The sequence below is a fragment of the Cynocephalus volans genome, chromosome 12, assembly GCF_027409185.1.
Source record: "Cynocephalus volans isolate mCynVol1 chromosome 12, mCynVol1.pri, whole genome shotgun sequence".
NCBI classification, from domain to species: domain Eukaryota; kingdom Metazoa; phylum Chordata; class Mammalia; order Dermoptera; family Cynocephalidae; genus Cynocephalus; species Cynocephalus volans.
The window spans coordinates 81,116,515-81,133,199 of record NC_084471.1 but is presented as its reverse complement, the minus strand read 5'-3'; the positions used below and the strand labels follow the sequence as shown (position 1 = coordinate 81,133,199).

Here is a 16,685-nt window from a genome sequence, read left to right as displayed (position 1 = left end):
TGGGTTAAATGATTTATTTGTTTTAAAATATAATTATGGCATGAGTCCCAACAGTGAGAGGATATTATATCTGTAAGTTATTCTACACTTTTCAATTAAGATGAACATTTTTTAGTAGGCATATATCTCTGCACTCTGATAATCACTTTGTTTTGCTTGGTTGTGTTTTATAGGAACAAAGGAGAAACAGGCTAGCAAGAGAATTACCTTCAGCTGTGTCACGAGACAAGGTAAATGTTTTAAAGCATATTCCCAACACCCAAAGATGGATTGGTAAGCCTCAGAATATTATTCAGTTCTAGAAGTAATTTTTTTCTTCTCCCATCAACACTCCATTGCAACTATTTAATTGTTTGGGTAAACATATGTAAGTTTAAAATAGGCTCTGAGTAATTTAAAGATAATAGTATTTTGAATACACTGGAATAAATGCTTAACGGTGGCTTTTAGATGTTGAGGATCCTTTTTTTTAAAATTCAGTAACTTTATCAACTTTGTAAAATTAGTTGAAATGACTTATGGTTTTTGAAGAGGGAAGACTATGTACATAACAGAGGCTTAATAACCAGTAATACCTATTATAGTTGCATATATAAAAATGTGTATAAAAATCTGTTACCTTGAATTTTTTCCCAGAAAAGAATCGTATCAAATACCAAAAATAAAAATGAGGCTTTTGGATTTGGATTTTCTTTAGATATTCATCTGAAGCAAACTTTTAACAAAGGTGACAATGATACAGGAAATAAGGCAGCATAAACAATTTTATCTTCCATTTTTTTTTCATGTTTACTATTGTGTTATAGAGGGAAAAAAATTCACATTTATAGAATGTTTCTGAATGCATTTTTGGCATCCTTGATTTCTTTTACCTGCATTTTTTGCCTTTAGTCTTCTAAAGTTCCAAGTGCTTTGGCACCTGCCTCCCAGGAGCCCTCCCCTGCTGCTTCTGCTGAGGCTGATGGCAAGGTCTGTTCTGATTCTTAATCTAAGTGTGCATGCCTACTTACTTTGTGCAACATAATCTTCTGGAAACACTGAATAGGAGGAGAATGTTACTATAGGATATTGTGCTAAGGTCAGATCATTTTAGTCTAATAGAAATTGAAAAATTATATAACGATGCATACTTTATCAAATATCATTGACATCCTTTTGCTTGCAATATAGAAGATGCACATAGAAAAAAGAAGAGGAAATTATCCTGCAGTTTTTGAATTTCATGCTATTCGTATTTAAATTTTGCTTGTGAAATTGCATGTTTTAACATGTCTTTTAACAGTTAATTCGGGATACCTGAAGAGAAACTAAAAATGTGAGTCTCTTGCTTCAGAATGGAAAACCTTTGGTTTTCACTGGAAGGAACACTGTCTTCAAAACCATTGAAGAACCTGTTTGTACAGTGACATCTATCTCTTGTTGTCTTTGCTATGTTCTCAGTGTTCCTTTTATCTAAGTCATGTAAGGTGGTATTAATTAGTTTTAACATTGTTTTAATTAATAACAGTAATAGGCTTCCCCAACTGTTTTCTGTTACTTTCATAAAGTTTTGAATTTAGTATTTTAGTAGAGTTAAGATTTCAGAGATGGAAATTGTACTTTGGGACATTTCCCCTTTAAAGGTTCTGAGATTTGTCCAGTACTAATGGATAATCCTCTAATGCTGTTTCTTATGCTTCTAATTAATTTGCACTTGTCACCCTAAATGTATAGCTTCGCACGTGCTTCAACAGCTTAAGCAAATTCAAAACAAATGGGGACTGTGAGAGTTTGAGACTGTTGTCAATTCTTGATAACCTTGTTAGGGGAATATTTAAAATGTATAAATTATTTAGACCCATCCGTATTTCTAGTTTTTCTGCCATATAACTCCTTTCCTTGCTTACTGTCCATATTGAAGATTCTGAACCTCAAATTAAACTTTATAAATGTCTTACCTTCTCTCAGCCCACTGTGCTCAGATATTAAGAAAACCAGCTAAAAAATCACTGCATGTTTTATTTCACTCATGGCATCACATGAATGTGCTCACTTTCCTGAAGATTCCATTCGATATATTTCAAGTGTAGTTAACAAGCATTTAAAAATAAATTACTCATTTTAAAATTGACGTATAATATAAATATACTGCCTATATTTAGATGTAGATCACTTTAACATACTAGAGAAAGATTTTGGCCAGTGTTTCAATCTAGAATGATACCCAAAACTGCTATTTTTTTAAACAACAGCTATACACTCTTCTGTTAAATTTATACAGTCCGTTTTCAGATTGTAAGATCTTAAAGAGCATCTAAAAACATCTTTTAAATGTTGATGAATTATCTATTTTTCCCATTATCATAAACGGTCATTTTTTCTTTCAGAAGTCAAGACTAACAAATATCCCAGAAAATATGGTGCAAAAGCACTTGTGAATAATGGTAGCACTAGATTCTTCCAGCAGATCCTCTCTCAGGAGTATAGATGTCAAGGAAACCTATGTTGTTTATGTCACATGCCACATCTTAGGCAGCTTAAAATGACTATCAGCATAAAAACAGGGATTACAGTCTTATTTCTTTTATTAAAGAGTTACTTTTACTTTGTGGTATTTTTGTTGACTATTAGGAATGTAAACTGACTTAAACTATATAAACTCTTAAGTTCAGAGACATAAATTCATAGAACTTTTGGATGATAGTTCAATAGTGTTTAAGTTTACTTTGAAGAAATTAAAATGAATGGCAGTTGTTTCTCCTTGGGTGTGCTTTTAATGAGTACTTCTGTTTTTAAGGACAGCTTATACTTTTTCCAGTCTAGTATTTGAGGGAGGAGCGAAGATGGAAAGTTTTGAAAAGTCAGCAAATGATAAAGAAGAAAAAAGGAGTTAATCAGGACCTAATTTGGCTGAGGCCTTGCGAACAGAACCTTTTATTTAGATGGCTCAGGGTTCTACTTATACATGCCACCCACCATCTGTTTCTGACCCCATTATCTGAACAGAATAAACTCCAGATGGGTACTTGGATGTGTGTTCTTGACTAACGTCAAAGAAAATGAACTTTGTTTAGTTATTGTCAGATGTGATACGGTTGGTATGTTTGGGAAACATGTTTTTTTTCAGGTTGCATCTGGAGGTGGTGGGGTTGGAGATGGTGTTCAAGAACCAACAACAGGCAACTGGAGAGGAATGCTGAAAACTTCAAAAGCTGAAGAGTTATTAGCTGAAGAAAAATCAAAACCAATTCCAATTATGCCAGCCAGTCCACAAAAAGGCCACGCTGTGAATCTTCTGGATGTGGTAAGCCATGAGAATTTAGTTTAGGTCTAGTAAGATGACCAAATTAATAGGAGACAAAAGGAACTAAGAGTCTGAAGAGCTTATTTAACTTTTAATGTTAAATGTTGCCATTTCAAAATGATACAAAAGTAATATTTTTTTCTCCCTACCCCATTTAGCCAGTTCCTGTTGCACGAAAATTATCTGCCCGTGAACAGCGAGATTGTGAGGTTATTGAACGACTCATCAAATCATATTTTCTTATTGTCAGAAAGAATATTCAAGACAGGTTAGTATTACTTAATTTAAATCACAGACTAATACTGCTGCATAGTTCCATGATCTGTTTTGAAAATACATCTATTTAAAAATTTTAGATTAGTTTTTATTCTAAATCAAATGCACTCTCAGTTAGCCTTTGGGTGACTGTAAAAGCAAGACAGTCTGTTTACATAGACTGACTAGAACCTAATGTATCAGCTAAAAAAAGCTATTAAGAAATGAGATTGTTTTGTTATATATGGCTACCACATTTTTAGTCATTTAAGAAAATATTTTTTCTAAATTTTAATTTAGTAGTTCATTAATTAATTTGGGTAATGACGCTAACTTGACTTTTTAATTATTTGATTTGGTCCTCCAAAGTATCAAAAAAAGTTTCTTTCCCTAAGAAATACATATATATTTTTTCATTCAGACTCAGAATGTTTTTTCATGTGTCCAGTGCCTAATGTCTCTTCTTCTTCATATTGCCTCTGAAATAATTCATGCAGTAATAGGGAGAATAAAAACTTGGTTATGTAAAGTTATCTAATTCTTTAAAAAAATGTTCTTTATCCAATTTGTGGTAATCTGTTAGCTGGTTAGAGAAATTTTACTGCACAGAGGAATAAAAAGCCAGATAGTCTAATACTGAAATCAGTGATTGTCTGGAGAATCCTTTATCTTTTTGCCTGTAGAATCTTTTAACTTGTAGTATGTGGAAGAAATAATTCTTTGTGTTTTACACTATGGCCTAAAGGAAAAAATTTTAGGCCCTAGCTTTTTTCTCCTTCACTGTCCCCAACCTCTACAGTTTTTTTTAAAAGATGTAATTAATTCATATACCATAAAATTCACCGTTTTTAAAGTATACTTTACAGTGATTTTTAGTATATTCACAAAGTTGTGCAGTGCTTACCACAGTCTAATTCTTATGGGGTAATATCACCCCTAAAAAAACCCTGTATCCATCAGCAGTGACTTCCCATTTGCCCTCCCTTCTATCCCTGGCAAACACTAACCTACCATCTGTATGGATTTGCCTATCCTAGACATTTCTTGTAAGTGGGATCATACTAGTACGTGGCCTTTGTGTCAGACTTCATTATGTTTTTAAGGTTCATCCATGTTGTAGTATGAATCAGTACTTCAGTCCTTTTTATGGCTAAATAATATTACATTTCATGGATATATGCCGTATTTTGTTACTTCATCAGTTGATGGATAGTTTGGGTTTTCCCCACTTTTTGGCTATTATGAGTAATGCTATTGCAGAGTTTTGTCATGAGACATAATGACAGATGAGATGAAAGAAGGTAAAAGAGCAAGAATTGTGGCTTAATGTTTCATTATAATAAAGCAAAAATCTGAAGGGCAATTATGCCACTAAAGAAATATCCAAAATAATACACTGTTCTTATTTAACTTTATTATTTATGAGGTCACAATCTAAGTCCAAATTTTTAAAAGTAGAATTTTTGCCAAAACTTCCTAATTTGGTTTTGTTTTGTAGTGTGCCAAAGGCAGTAATGCATTTTTTGGTTAATCATGTGAAAGATACTCTTCAGAGTGAGTTAGTAGGACAACTGTATAAATCATCTTTACTTGATGATCTTCTGACTGAATCTGAGGACATGGCACAGCGTAGGAAAGAAGCAGCTGATATGCTAAAGGTATTATGGAAAAACTTTTTGAATTTTTATACTTGGGTTGTAGATATAAACATATTCATATAAATAGCTTAAAATGCTTTTGATATTTGGATATATATAATCTTTATATTATAGCTAGGTTTTTTTGGTTGGTACTTGATTAAATTCCAGAGAAGATAATGGTTAGTATTAATTTACCTCATATAAGTTGGAGAAATTACCCCACATAATTTAGATTGATATCATAATTTAATAAGCATTTAATTTTTTTACTTCCTTTAATGCAGGCATTACAAGGAGCCAGCCAAATAATTGCTGAAATCCGGGAAACTCATCTTTGGTGAAGAGAACTATATAGCACTGAGACTTTTTTGACTCGAAACTTGCTAGTTACTGTCTACTTGAGTAGAATTTTATTTATGAACTTCTGTGTGTTGCAATGGTATGAATCTGCTCATGTGAAGACTGGCTATAAACTGAAAAGTGTACTCTATTGCAGAACAAATCACACATTTAATCCAAATAATAAATGGCTGTTTATAAAATTTTCCAGTATATATAAAATACATTCAATGTGTCTTGTAAATGAACTGTTAATGTTCTAGTTGTACAAAGAAGTTTGCCTGTGGATAAGATGACCTGTGTAATCCCTGTTAGTAGTCTTAAAGCTGCTGCCATAGTCCTTCAAGAAAGCACCAAGACAACATTTCATATGACTAATGCATGTACTATATACACTGATGTGGGTTGGCAACTTCCTCACATAGAGTCACTATATTCCACCCATGACTCTGTGATGAACTCGCCAATCCACATCTTTAATTCCACCTGTCCTTCAAATTTTTTTTTTTTTGAGCTGCTTTGATGTGTAAGAAACCTGAATGCACAAGAGGATCTGTAAGGTTGACAAAGATACTGTGTGGTTACATAGCCCTTCCACTTCTGGGTCCACAATGCCCTTAGTGCATCAAAATTTAAAATACGCTTTGATTCTTACTTAAAACTGAATTACAATTTCCTGCATTAAAAACAACCATCTAGACTTGATTATCTAGTAAGACATGGTAACGATGGCCAGTTCTTTTTAGGTTTAGAGGATCCAATGGTAACCTTAACTTTCCCTTAGTTTGCAAATATAGTACTCATTACGATACATCTGGGGGTGGGGAGAAAAACAAATACATCTCTAAAGTGGGGCACTTACACCACCAGGTTCCAAGATTCACTTTGATGTGGGATTTAAAACCAATCTACTCTCTGTATTAGTTGGTAACAGCTACTTTTGCTTCATACCAACAAAATACAGTAGAATAGTATGAAAATACTGGTGGAAGTTTATTATTTGAAGAAAAACATCTGGACACACACTCCTAAAGGCTTACAGCTGTTAAACTGCATTTAGGAGGTGGGGGTGAGGTTTAAAACATATACATATTTTATTAAAATTCCCCAGGTGATTCTTGGTATGAACTACTATATTATAAATTGTAAGATATGGGTAGATATCCTTAAACATCTAGCTCCATCTCTCTCTAGCAGATAACACATTAAGGAAATTATACATTGCAGATATTATAAAATTTCCCAGGTTATGACCAGACGTTTATGAAGGACTGTTGGCAGAGAAAATATGAATGTTAACTTTAGCTTATGGTACATACCCATTTACTAAGAAACAACAGGTTCAGTGACGGATCCCAAACATAAAAAACCCAAAATCAGTTTGATATGGTACTACTTTGAATCTGTTAATAGTACCATATTGACAGAATACACACTACCAAAATGTTTGTTAGTACACTTAAAAATCACTCTGCATCATAAACATCAGTTTTGAAATTACAACCATCCATGATTTACTTTTTTCAGATAGTAGATCAGATGACTACCAACATAACCTTTTAAATTTGTAAGGGGAAAAAAAACCCAAAAAACTTACAGTGGTTCTTTCTCCAGCACATCAAACATTTCAAATTGAAAATGCTGGCTTTAGAGACATGCTATAGTAATGTACCTGCTAGTACTACACACTTTGTACAAAGAAAAACAGAAGCAAGAAACTTATGGAAAGAGAAAAAACTTTCATTTGTTTGTCCTTAAACTGAGTGAAGTTCTGAAATGTAGACATGATCTCTGACTTTTATAATAGATACTTGTATGTTCTTGCTGTGTAAATAAAATTGCTGGTATGAAATGACATTAAAGTTTGTCAATAAATGAATTCTTCCAAACTTTTGTCCCAGAGAAAAGCTTAGATAAACTGTGCTTTTTAACACCTAAATCTACTTTGGAACAAAACAGTACAACTTATACTGTACCAAAAGTTTTATGGCTTCTTTTTCTATTAGATTCTCACATTTCACCAAGGTATCTCCATCTTTGCATATGAAGACAGTGACTTGCTCCAAGTAATCTAGGTAGTAAATGGATAGAATCTGAACACTAACATCATGCTTGGCTGCCTGTAAGATCTTCAGAAGAGATCCTCAGGGAAATGGGATGACATTACCTTGGTTTTTCAGATGTGGAAACAGTTCTGGAGAATTAGCTTGCCTAATATATGCATAGCTGAACTCAGTCTTAATTCCAAATGCTTTAAGTTTGACTTGAGAACTTACCTTACCTGGATACCTTTTGATATTCTCATATGATTGCATATTTGGTGCAATATATGCCTCTATTTTGTTTCTTTGGTTACTTAACTTTTCAGTTTACCTCAAGATGCAATCTGCTTGAGAACAGAAGTTGAAACTTAAAACTAACTTAAAAGTTTCTGAATTTATAAAATATTGCTACCTTCAGAATCCACTGACAAAAGAAGGCTGTGAATAAATAGAATTATACTGAAACACAGGCAAGGGAGTGGAAAACTGAAATAGAAACTTTCTGAAAAGTCAAGTACTGATTTCTTTTCTTTAAAAAAATACTATTTCTTGCTATAATTTCTAATGCCAAGTAAGTCCTCATCTAAACTTTTCTCCTTTTTAAGGAGGAAAAAAAATCAGAAATTTACAGGTTTGCAAAACTAGATTTCCCACTTATAATGTGAACACTAGATGTGCTGCTAGTTTTATAAAAACTATTTAACACTAGTGAGATCAGAGCTGCACGCCTGATGTAAAAGTATCCACAATTCCTTATACTACACCTTTATTGTTCTTCCTCATCACTTCAAAAAGGAGAGCAAGAAGGGTAGGACAGGAAAGAAAGCATTTATTTCTTTCACAAAGTATAATTTTTAAAAGAGAAATCATAGTTTTCTCTATGTAGTCCTTAATGTTTGTGGGCCAGAAAATAAAATATCACCTCGTTAAACAAACACCTTATTTATTAACCAACCCATAAAAATAATGAAATTACTCACACTGTGAGGTCTAGTGTATACTCCACTCTCTTTCTTATTTGCCTAAGCGAAAGCATAAGTTTTGGAACCAACCTTTCATTTGTCTTGAGAATGAATGATGGATAAGTTTGTTTGAATAACCAGAAGAAATTTTCATCATAATTGAAGCCATTTTATAACGTAGAAATTCTTTTTTCCTATTTTAAGTAAAGAAAGTCCATTCTTGAGAATATGTTGTCCGACAACTAAAACACTCTCAGGATTTGTTACTTGTCTGTGATTTATGCTGACTCCTCCCTCTGTTATCATCCGATACCTAAAAATAGAAATGTTTAGTAACTAGAGAGATCCAATCATTGTTTACCTTCCCCCCAAAAGATTATTTCACTTAAATTTCAGAGGCTCTCCAACTGAAACCATGTAGCACTGGACTGTTACCTTCATGTTCACTCTATTTGATTCTGCCTCTCTTTAATGCTCTTCTAAAGGAGCAGCTAAAGGGTAATAATAATAGGTTTCTTGTATACTGGAGAAAAAGAGCTGGTATATCTCAAGCTCTTGATAGAACTATTCAGTTGATAGTGGTTTCAAAAATTAAGTGAATAACGGAGGCACTTTCTGGAAAGTTCCCCTGACCTTGGAAATTAAAGTCACAGAAAAGAAACTTACAAAAATAAGAGAACAATGCTGCTTTTAGTAAGCTATCCATGAGAAAAGTCAAAACTATAGTGTTATCTACAGAAACCTTTAGGAAACTTGCCGATGAAACTAGAAGGTTTCTGCAAATTAGATTCTGAGTCTATGCACATAATAGCAAATTGTTCATTAAAAGGAAAAAAATTAATTGGCTGATAGCAGAAATAGAAAATCAGTAGCTGATCTAATTTCTAGATTACCATCCAAAATTTTTGATGGCACATGCAAAGTAAATAGGCTTTATTGAAGTTATTTAGTATCTAATTTATTCAAGAAACATTTACAGAACTCATACAGTGTGCTAAATATAAATAGTACTGCAAACTAGCAGAGAGATTAAATGAATAATGACAACACACTGTGATTAAGTGCGCAAGAACTAGAAGAAGTTGCTCTAGGAGAACACTAATTGGGTGGAGGCTGGAAATTTTCCTGAAAGAAGAGACATGTAAACTGACCGGAAGAGTGAGTAGCAGTTACCTTTAACCACAGGGCAAGGAAACATGGAGTAGCTAGAAAGAGGTGAGATTTGCGAAGAAAAGAGGGCGAGAGCATGAAAAGCCTTGGAAGTCCTTGTGAAAGGCAAATGTTGATTTTCTCTTATATGCATGTTACCAATAAAATGAACGAACTATTATACATAGTTTTATAAAACTCAACAGTAAAAGATTTTCTATTTAAAGACAGACTTCTTTCTTTTAGGAAATATTTTAGGCTGTTTGCTACAGTTTCCAGATCATGTTGTACCTTTTGTTTAAATGCACAGACCAACCCTATTTAGCTAATACAATATAAAAAATACAACCAGTATTACTTAGAAACCCAGCTAAATCAGATATGGTGTAATCTTTAGTGGTAAAACTTCCAGTATCAACAAATACACCATAGGAAGGTTCAAAAGAAAATATAAAATGCTTCCAGTGAGGAAAATTCTTAGAAATCAGTGACTCACCATAGGGAAGGGTATGACACCACCCTCAAGTTCAGTGTATATTAAATAAACTACCATATCAGGGAATTAATAAGATGGAGTAGCAGTGATGCAAAGGGAGACAATAGATTCTTTATACAGAGTAATCTAGGGCTCTTTAGGATAGAGGAAAATGATCCCAAATAATTGAAAGAAAACAGCAACTGTAACAAGTGTCATTCATAATCATGGTCATGGGCTATTTGACTTATGCTCAAACTCCTGTAGATGAGGCACGCAGGGTCTTCTTGCTAACAAGTGCTTTTCATTCTACATCTCACTGTTCATTTAAAAATGGATAAACGTCACCTATACCTATATGCTAAATTACATTGTGTGGAACACCTTATTCCCTAATAGTACCCCATAACAGGAATTAAAATATTCTACTCAGTTCCTAAATAAGAAAAATGCAATTCCTAAGAGGAACATTATGTTGTTTACAATAAGTCTTATGAAGTTATATGCTCATTTCATTTTCAGAAATTCAACTAATATTTTAAGTAGGTTGGATAACCCACCTATCCCCTCCAAATAAAGAGGATACAGACTGAGTATGAGAGGGGTTGTGTGAATCTGTTCACTTAAGACCTTCTCAAATTATGACCGTATCCCTGAGCTGACTGATCCCAGTGTATGTACTGAGCAATGTGGTCCCTCAAACTCAAGACTATTCCAGTGCTGAAGGAAAAACTGATTGGATTGGACTTAATAAGAGACAATATAAGAGTACTGTACCATACAGAAAATTTAAGGTATTTTCAACAGTAAGTACTCTTTTCACTTTATTCTTGGACTAACCTAACTTCTACAAGAAATGAGATGCCATTAAAACATTATCAGAAAAACACCCTCTCTGGAAACACATACTGTGAATTGTAACATTTAATGGTGAATTAACTGTGAACCTAAAAGTTAAATAATCTTACCCTCGGGGACCATCTGGAATGGCATTTGCTTTGCGGCATATATCAAGGACGTTTGTTCCAGGGTCAAGAACTAATTCTGAAAATGAAGCTTCTTTAAACAACTCTTTTAACTCTTGATCAGACATGACCTCCAGTGCATCTATGCTACTATGATAAAGGGCATGTGTACACCTGAAAAACATATTTTAAGAGCCACATCATATAAGTGCTTATTGAAACACATGTTCTAATACCCATTAACCAATTATGGAGTGCCCATTATATTTCAGACTAAAGTTTTTAAAACAGCAACATCTATCTTGTATAATTCACAAACACAATTCAAGATAATCTTTTTTTCCAATTAATGGGCTATTTTAAAGTACTTAAGTCAAATACTGATAATCCCTGTCACTGGTAAATGACAAGATAATGTAGCTCCTAATCTTCTCTAGTCTATCAACTAACTAACTTTATCAATTGCTGATTACTCTAAAAGGTAACCTTTTAGCAGAATCCAGTCCTTCTCGTCCATGAACAAGCTTTGTTACTTCTGCAGCAAGTCGTTTCTGAGGACCTCGCTTTTCTGGCTCTTTGATGTGCAGCTGCATAATGGAGTCAATCTCTGGAATGGGCAGAAAAGTGAAGAGCTTCAGGTACCTTTGGGACAAAAAATAAAGTGTTACATTTATATCACCTCATTTTTACTTCTAGCTCCCTTACCCTTTAAAGAATATCCTGTTTACTTTTAAATTTTTTTAAAAAATTTAAATATGAAACATAACATGCAGAAATGTACTGAAAATAATATAACAGACACCCACACATGCACACGCACCACCCAGACTGAAGATGTTACTATTTTCCTATCTTTGTTTTTGATCCCTCCTCCTTAAAAGGAATAAAATAGTGTAGATATAGATGAAGGCTCTAGCCCCATCACATTCCCTTCCTTGCCACCAAAGATAACCACTCAATTTATGTACTCCCTTTCCAAGTATGTTTTTGTATTTTATGTGTAACTACCCATAAATAAAAAGTACTCTGTAATTTAAGAATTGACATAAATAACATCATTTTGTATGTATCCTCTTTTTTAACATTTTCTTTGGTGAAATATAACACATAGAAAAAGTATGTTAATCACAAAGATATAGCTTAATGAATTATAAAGCAAAGATTTATGTAACTATCACTTTAAGAAATACAACATTGCCCCTACCCAAGGAAGCCCAAATATGTCACACACTCCCATACCCCCTCCAAGTTAACCACTATTCTGTTTTTCATGGAAATCACTTCTTTGTTTTTCTTTACACTTATAACATCTCAGTATGTCTCCCTAAAAAGCATCACTTAGTTTTGCTTGTTTGCCTATCTTTATGACTTTCTATAAACAGAATCATACAGAATATATTTTTGTGTTTGGCTACTGTGGCATATCAAAATATGTAGGAAAGTCATCCATGATGTTGTGTGTACAGCATTCCACGCTATGAATATCCCATAATGTATGTACGTATTTATTTCTTCTACTGTAGACATGTGTTGTTTCTACTTTTGGACAATTGCTAATAATGCTGCTATGAATATCCCATATTTTTCTCTTCATGCACACATGCACTAATTTCTGTTGCGTAGGTACCCAGGACAGAATTGCTGGATCATGGGTTATGTGCATATTCAGTTTTAGTAGGTGCTGCCAAATATTTTTCCAGAGTGGTACTATATAAACTTACCCTTCCACCACTTTGGAACATTCTCACCAACACTAGGTACTGCCGATTCTTTTGTTTGTGTAAGTTCTATAATGGTATCTCATTGTGCCCTTATCTTTCATTTTTCTTATTCTTAAGGCTAAGCACTTTTCATATATTTTTGGCCTTTGGATAGAATCTTTGTGACATGTCTGTTCAAGTCTCTTTCCATTTTTCTGCTGGGTTGTCTTTTTGTCATGGGCTTAGAGAAACTAAGTAATTTGAACTCAAGCTCTCTATCAGTTAGGTACATGTATTAAAAATATCTTCTCCCACTTTTTTTTTTTTTTAGTATGGAATGCTTCACAAATTTGTGTGTCATCCTTGCATAGGGGCCATGCTAATTTTCTCTGTATCATTCCAATTTTAGTATATGTGCTGCTAAAGTGAGCATTCTTCTCCCACTCTTAATGGTGAGTTTTGATGAATAGTAGATCGAAATTTTAATTTGGTCTAATTTATCAGGTTTTTCCTTTTGTGCTCCATTTAAGGATCTTTCCCTATTCCAAAGTCATAAAGATATTTCCCTATTTATCTATTGTCTAAAAGCTTTACTGTTTTGTCTTTTGTTATTGATTTAGGTTTATAATCTACCTGGAATTGACTTTTGTGTACAGCGTAAGGTTAAGTTTCATTTTCCGCCCAACAAAGACATCTAATTACCCAAGCAATATTTATTGAAAAGACTGCCTTACCAATTTGCAGTGCCACCTTTGTCAGGGAAGGTGACCATATAGGCCAGAGTCTGTCTGGATTCTCTATCTGTTCCATTGGTCTCCTTACTTAATCTTACACTTAAACTTTACTTTAAACCTAATGGTTATTATTAGAATTAATAAGTGAGTTGGCAGGATCGCTAGATAAAAAGTCAACATATAGATATTGTGTTTCTGCACACCAGAACCAAATAGAAAATAAAATTTTCAAAGAAAAAAATATCAGTTCTTGATACATCAAAACACTAGGACTGTACCATCAAGCATGCTAGGAATAAATCTATAATTACTATAATTTTGTAATAAGGTGTATCTTCCACTGTTCTTCAAAAATATCATGGCCAGTCTTAGATTTGCCAAGTAAATCTTTGTGTTTGTCAAGTTTCACAAAAAAAGCCTGTTCGACATGATTGAGATTGCACTGAATATATGGATCTAATTAAGAACTGATATCTTTCTATACTATGAATATAGTATAACTCTCCATTTATGTAGGTCGTCTTTATTTTGCTCAAAAGTGCTTTTTAATGTTCTACAGGAAAGTCATATATTTTTAAAATTTTAAAGTGGTCCTAGATTATTTTGGTGATACAGTAGCAAAAAAATTTTTTCCACTTTCTCTTTGTTGCAGGTGTTATTTATTTGTTTTCTCATTATTTATATTCTTCCAATAGTTTAGGGCAATGTGAATTAATGAGAAAACCATTTTTAAAAAAGATCTTTAAAAGGTGTTTTATGCTACATTAAGGAAAAGAAATATTTTTGAGAGAAAAGAGACAAAGGGAAAATGAACGTAGTCAAGTTTAAGATAAAAGGAGTGAAAAAACTAGAATAGACAAGGGATAAAATCCTCAGAACTTGCTAGATGTAGATCACAAACTTGGCTCTAAGTTTTCTAGTCAACTACTGGGTTTTCTGCTTTAGCCAACCAAAGTATTTAACTTTAGAGCACAGTTAAAATTGCAGTGTTCTGTGATCTAATGGTTTATACCTTAAATAGAATCTAAGTAAAAACAAAACCAAAAAACTATAAAGAGTACATAGAGATTAGAGGGCTAAAATTACATCACAAGCTTAATTTTTCTCAGCCCACTATTAGGAACTCACCTTTCCACAGAATCATCCTGCTGCCTGACAAAGAATTGATACAATTCAAATGGAGATGTCTTATCTCTGTTTAGCCAGACAGCATTACCAGCAGACTTTCCTAACTTTGCTCCAGTTGTACTTGTAATTAGAGGGACGGTGATTCCAAATACGTCTTCTCCAGTTAACCTATGCACAAAGAAGAACTTCATTATGTGCTTCTACCACACTGGTGGTAGGTTTCACTATTCACTTTTCAGATTTCAGTTGGTTACCTGCTCCAAGAAAACTTCCTTGACCTCCTAAATCTGGATTCTTGACCCTCATATGGACCGTTTTCGAATTTGTCATTCTGATCTGCAGTTGCACGAGTGACTCTGGGCAAGCTAAGGGGGAACACTGCATAACTAGGGACTAGAAATTGTGAAAGGCTGGGTGGGAAGAGTAGAGAAAGTTGGGTGAAGGGAGAGCCAGGAAGAGACACTACAGGGCATGTTTTAAAGGGATTTTTAAATGAGTTTTTATCCGTAGCACACGGGCTAACCCAGTAGTACTTCACCTCCCTCGGGAAACTGCCATTAAAAATCTACATTACTTGTCAAATATTTGGAGATGAAACATTTTTTTGATATACCAACCAAGGATTAATACTAGTTTCAATAAAGGTGCACAACTAAAGCAAAGGCTACTCAAAGAGACCCAGTCGCGTTTCACTATAAATACAGTTTCTCAAGTTAGAAACAGAGAGAAGGCGACTTAAGGGAAGCAAAACAGGCACACCGACTCTTGACCAGGGGTCTACTTGCTGCAGACCTCTAGAATATGCTCTTTACTCTTAATATCCTTAATTCGGCCTTCTAGTTCTCACCAGCCGGTGTTATGAACGCCATTATAGACCCTTAATGAGGCTAAAAGCAACAAGAGCCTGCATGAAGGGCAGCATACCACAATCCTAACAGTGAATACCAGGCTACTAGTGTGTGCACATTATTTGTCCCCAGGATTTATCCAAGGTCTAAAAGTGCTTACTTGTTTGTGCTTACTTGTTTATGAACTCGTATCCAGACACGATGTTGCCCAGCTGATCAGACCCGCCCAGCTGGACCCGGCATCCATAACGCTGGAACAGGTAATAGAAGTCATAGGCCTGGAGCACCTGGTAAAAGAACTCGGCCAAGCTCATGCCCTCCGGACTTTTGAGCCGCGTTTGCACGCTCTGCCGGCTCAGCAGCGTGCCCATGCGGAAGTGAGCGCCCACAGCCGCCAGGTAGTCCACCAGGTGCTGCTTCTGGTACCAGGCCGAGTTATCCAGCACGGTGAAGCTGCCCCAGGTCCGCCCATCAGTAAAGAGCTGCTGGTGATTAGCCGCCAAGGCCTCGAGCCCTCGGCGCAGGGCGCTGGCGTTGGCTCGCACGCGCTCTGCGTCCAGCGCCTCGCGCTCCTTGGTACGGCCGCTCGGGTCTCCCAGGCGCGCCGTGGCACCTCCCACCAGCGCGATCACATTGTGACCCGCTCGCTGGAAATGAAACAGACCCAGCAGTGCCAGCAGATGCCCCACGTGAAGCGAGTCGGCCGTGGCGTCGAAGCCGCAGTATATGGTCTGCGGAAAGCTGCCCGCCATGCCACGGTCGAAGAGCTCCGGGAGTTCCACCTTCGTACCTCTTTCCGGGAAGAACTCCTTGAACAGACCCCGAGCCTTCTGCGCCGCTAGTAACCCCTGAGCGCCCGAGTGGGCCTTACGCAGCCCCAGGGGCAAGTTTGCTGACGGGCCTGGGGTACGAGACCACCGGCCTCTGAAAAGGCACCGCAACGTGGGCGCCGCCATCTTGGTGGCGGCACGAAGGGAATGCTGGGATCTTGACTCTCTTCCCGCCACACCCCCCAGTACCCTCCTTCTGCCCCTACCGGGGAGGGTGCGTCAGTGTTTTTCTGCGCATGCCCGGGTAGAGCGTGAGGCTTTTACTTAGTTACGGAGTTTGCGTTCTGGACGATCACCATAGTTCCAGCCAAGTGGCGATTCAGCTTCAGGGCCCA

The 16,685-nt window shown here is 35.5% G+C and overlaps 2 protein-coding genes and 1 non-coding gene across 6 annotated transcripts in view; 1 reads left to right on the top strand and 2 right to left on the bottom strand.

Annotated features, from left to right (window-relative positions):
* DNM1L (dynamin 1 like) overlaps positions 1 to 7,393 on the top strand; it is a 52,176-nt gene extending 44,783 nt beyond the window's left edge. For 2 of the 3 annotated variants that reach the window (XM_063076162.1, XM_063076161.1), the window contains 5 exons: positions 174 to 230; positions 3,107 to 3,283; positions 3,442 to 3,551; positions 5,037 to 5,196; positions 5,463 to 7,392. In XM_063076162.1, the coding sequence (XP_062932232.1) occupies positions 174 to 230; positions 3,107 to 3,283; positions 3,442 to 3,551; positions 5,037 to 5,196; positions 5,463 to 5,519 (561 nt within the window). In that variant the 3' untranslated portion in view covers positions 5,520 to 7,392. Of the gene's footprint in view, positions 1 to 173; positions 231 to 891; positions 970 to 3,106; positions 3,284 to 3,441; positions 3,552 to 5,036; positions 5,197 to 5,462 lie in introns of all 3 variants that reach the window. The other variant, XM_063076163.1, reaches the window with a different exon arrangement.
* A 1,092-nt stretch (positions 7,394 to 8,485) lies between these two features.
* YARS2 (tyrosyl-tRNA synthetase 2) lies at positions 8,486 to 16,480 on the bottom strand. Of its 2 annotated transcripts, XM_063076165.1 has the most exons (5): positions 15,695 to 16,480; positions 14,673 to 14,840; positions 11,597 to 11,752; positions 11,114 to 11,284; positions 8,486 to 8,834 (listed from the first exon to the last, which is right to left on the bottom strand). In XM_063076165.1, the coding sequence occupies exons 1-5, from the start codon at positions 16,474 to 16,476 to the stop codon at positions 8,675 to 8,677; spliced, it is 1,437 nt and encodes a 478-aa protein (XP_062932235.1). In that variant the 5' UTR covers positions 16,477 to 16,480; the 3' UTR covers positions 8,486 to 8,674. The 2 variants fall into 2 exon arrangements, with proteins under 2 accessions (XP_062932235.1, XP_062932236.1); XM_063076166.1 differs by lacking the exon at positions 11,114 to 11,284.
* On the bottom strand, positions 13,137 to 13,243 carry LOC134361375 (U6 spliceosomal RNA). Its single transcript, XR_010021405.1, has one exon. It is a non-coding gene; the product is annotated as a U6 spliceosomal RNA (small nuclear RNA).
* Positions 16,481 to 16,685: the final 205 nt, after the last annotated feature.

What these genes read in the sequence shown, in the direction of transcription:
- YARS2 (XM_063076165.1), bottom strand. Translation starts at nt 16,476, where the DNA reads ATGGCGGCGCCCACGTTGCGGTGCCTTTTCAGAGGCCGGTGGTCTCGT. An exon ending in CAGGATGATTCTGTGGAAAG is followed by an intron (nt 11,753 to 14,672) that starts GTGAGTTCCTAA and finishes TTTGTCCCAAAG; the next exon opens with GTACCTGAAGCTCTTCACTT. An exon ending in ATTCCAGATGGTCCCCGAGG is followed by an intron (nt 8,835 to 11,113) that starts GTAAGATTATTT and finishes TTCTATTTTTAG; the next exon opens with GTATCGGATGATAACAGAGG.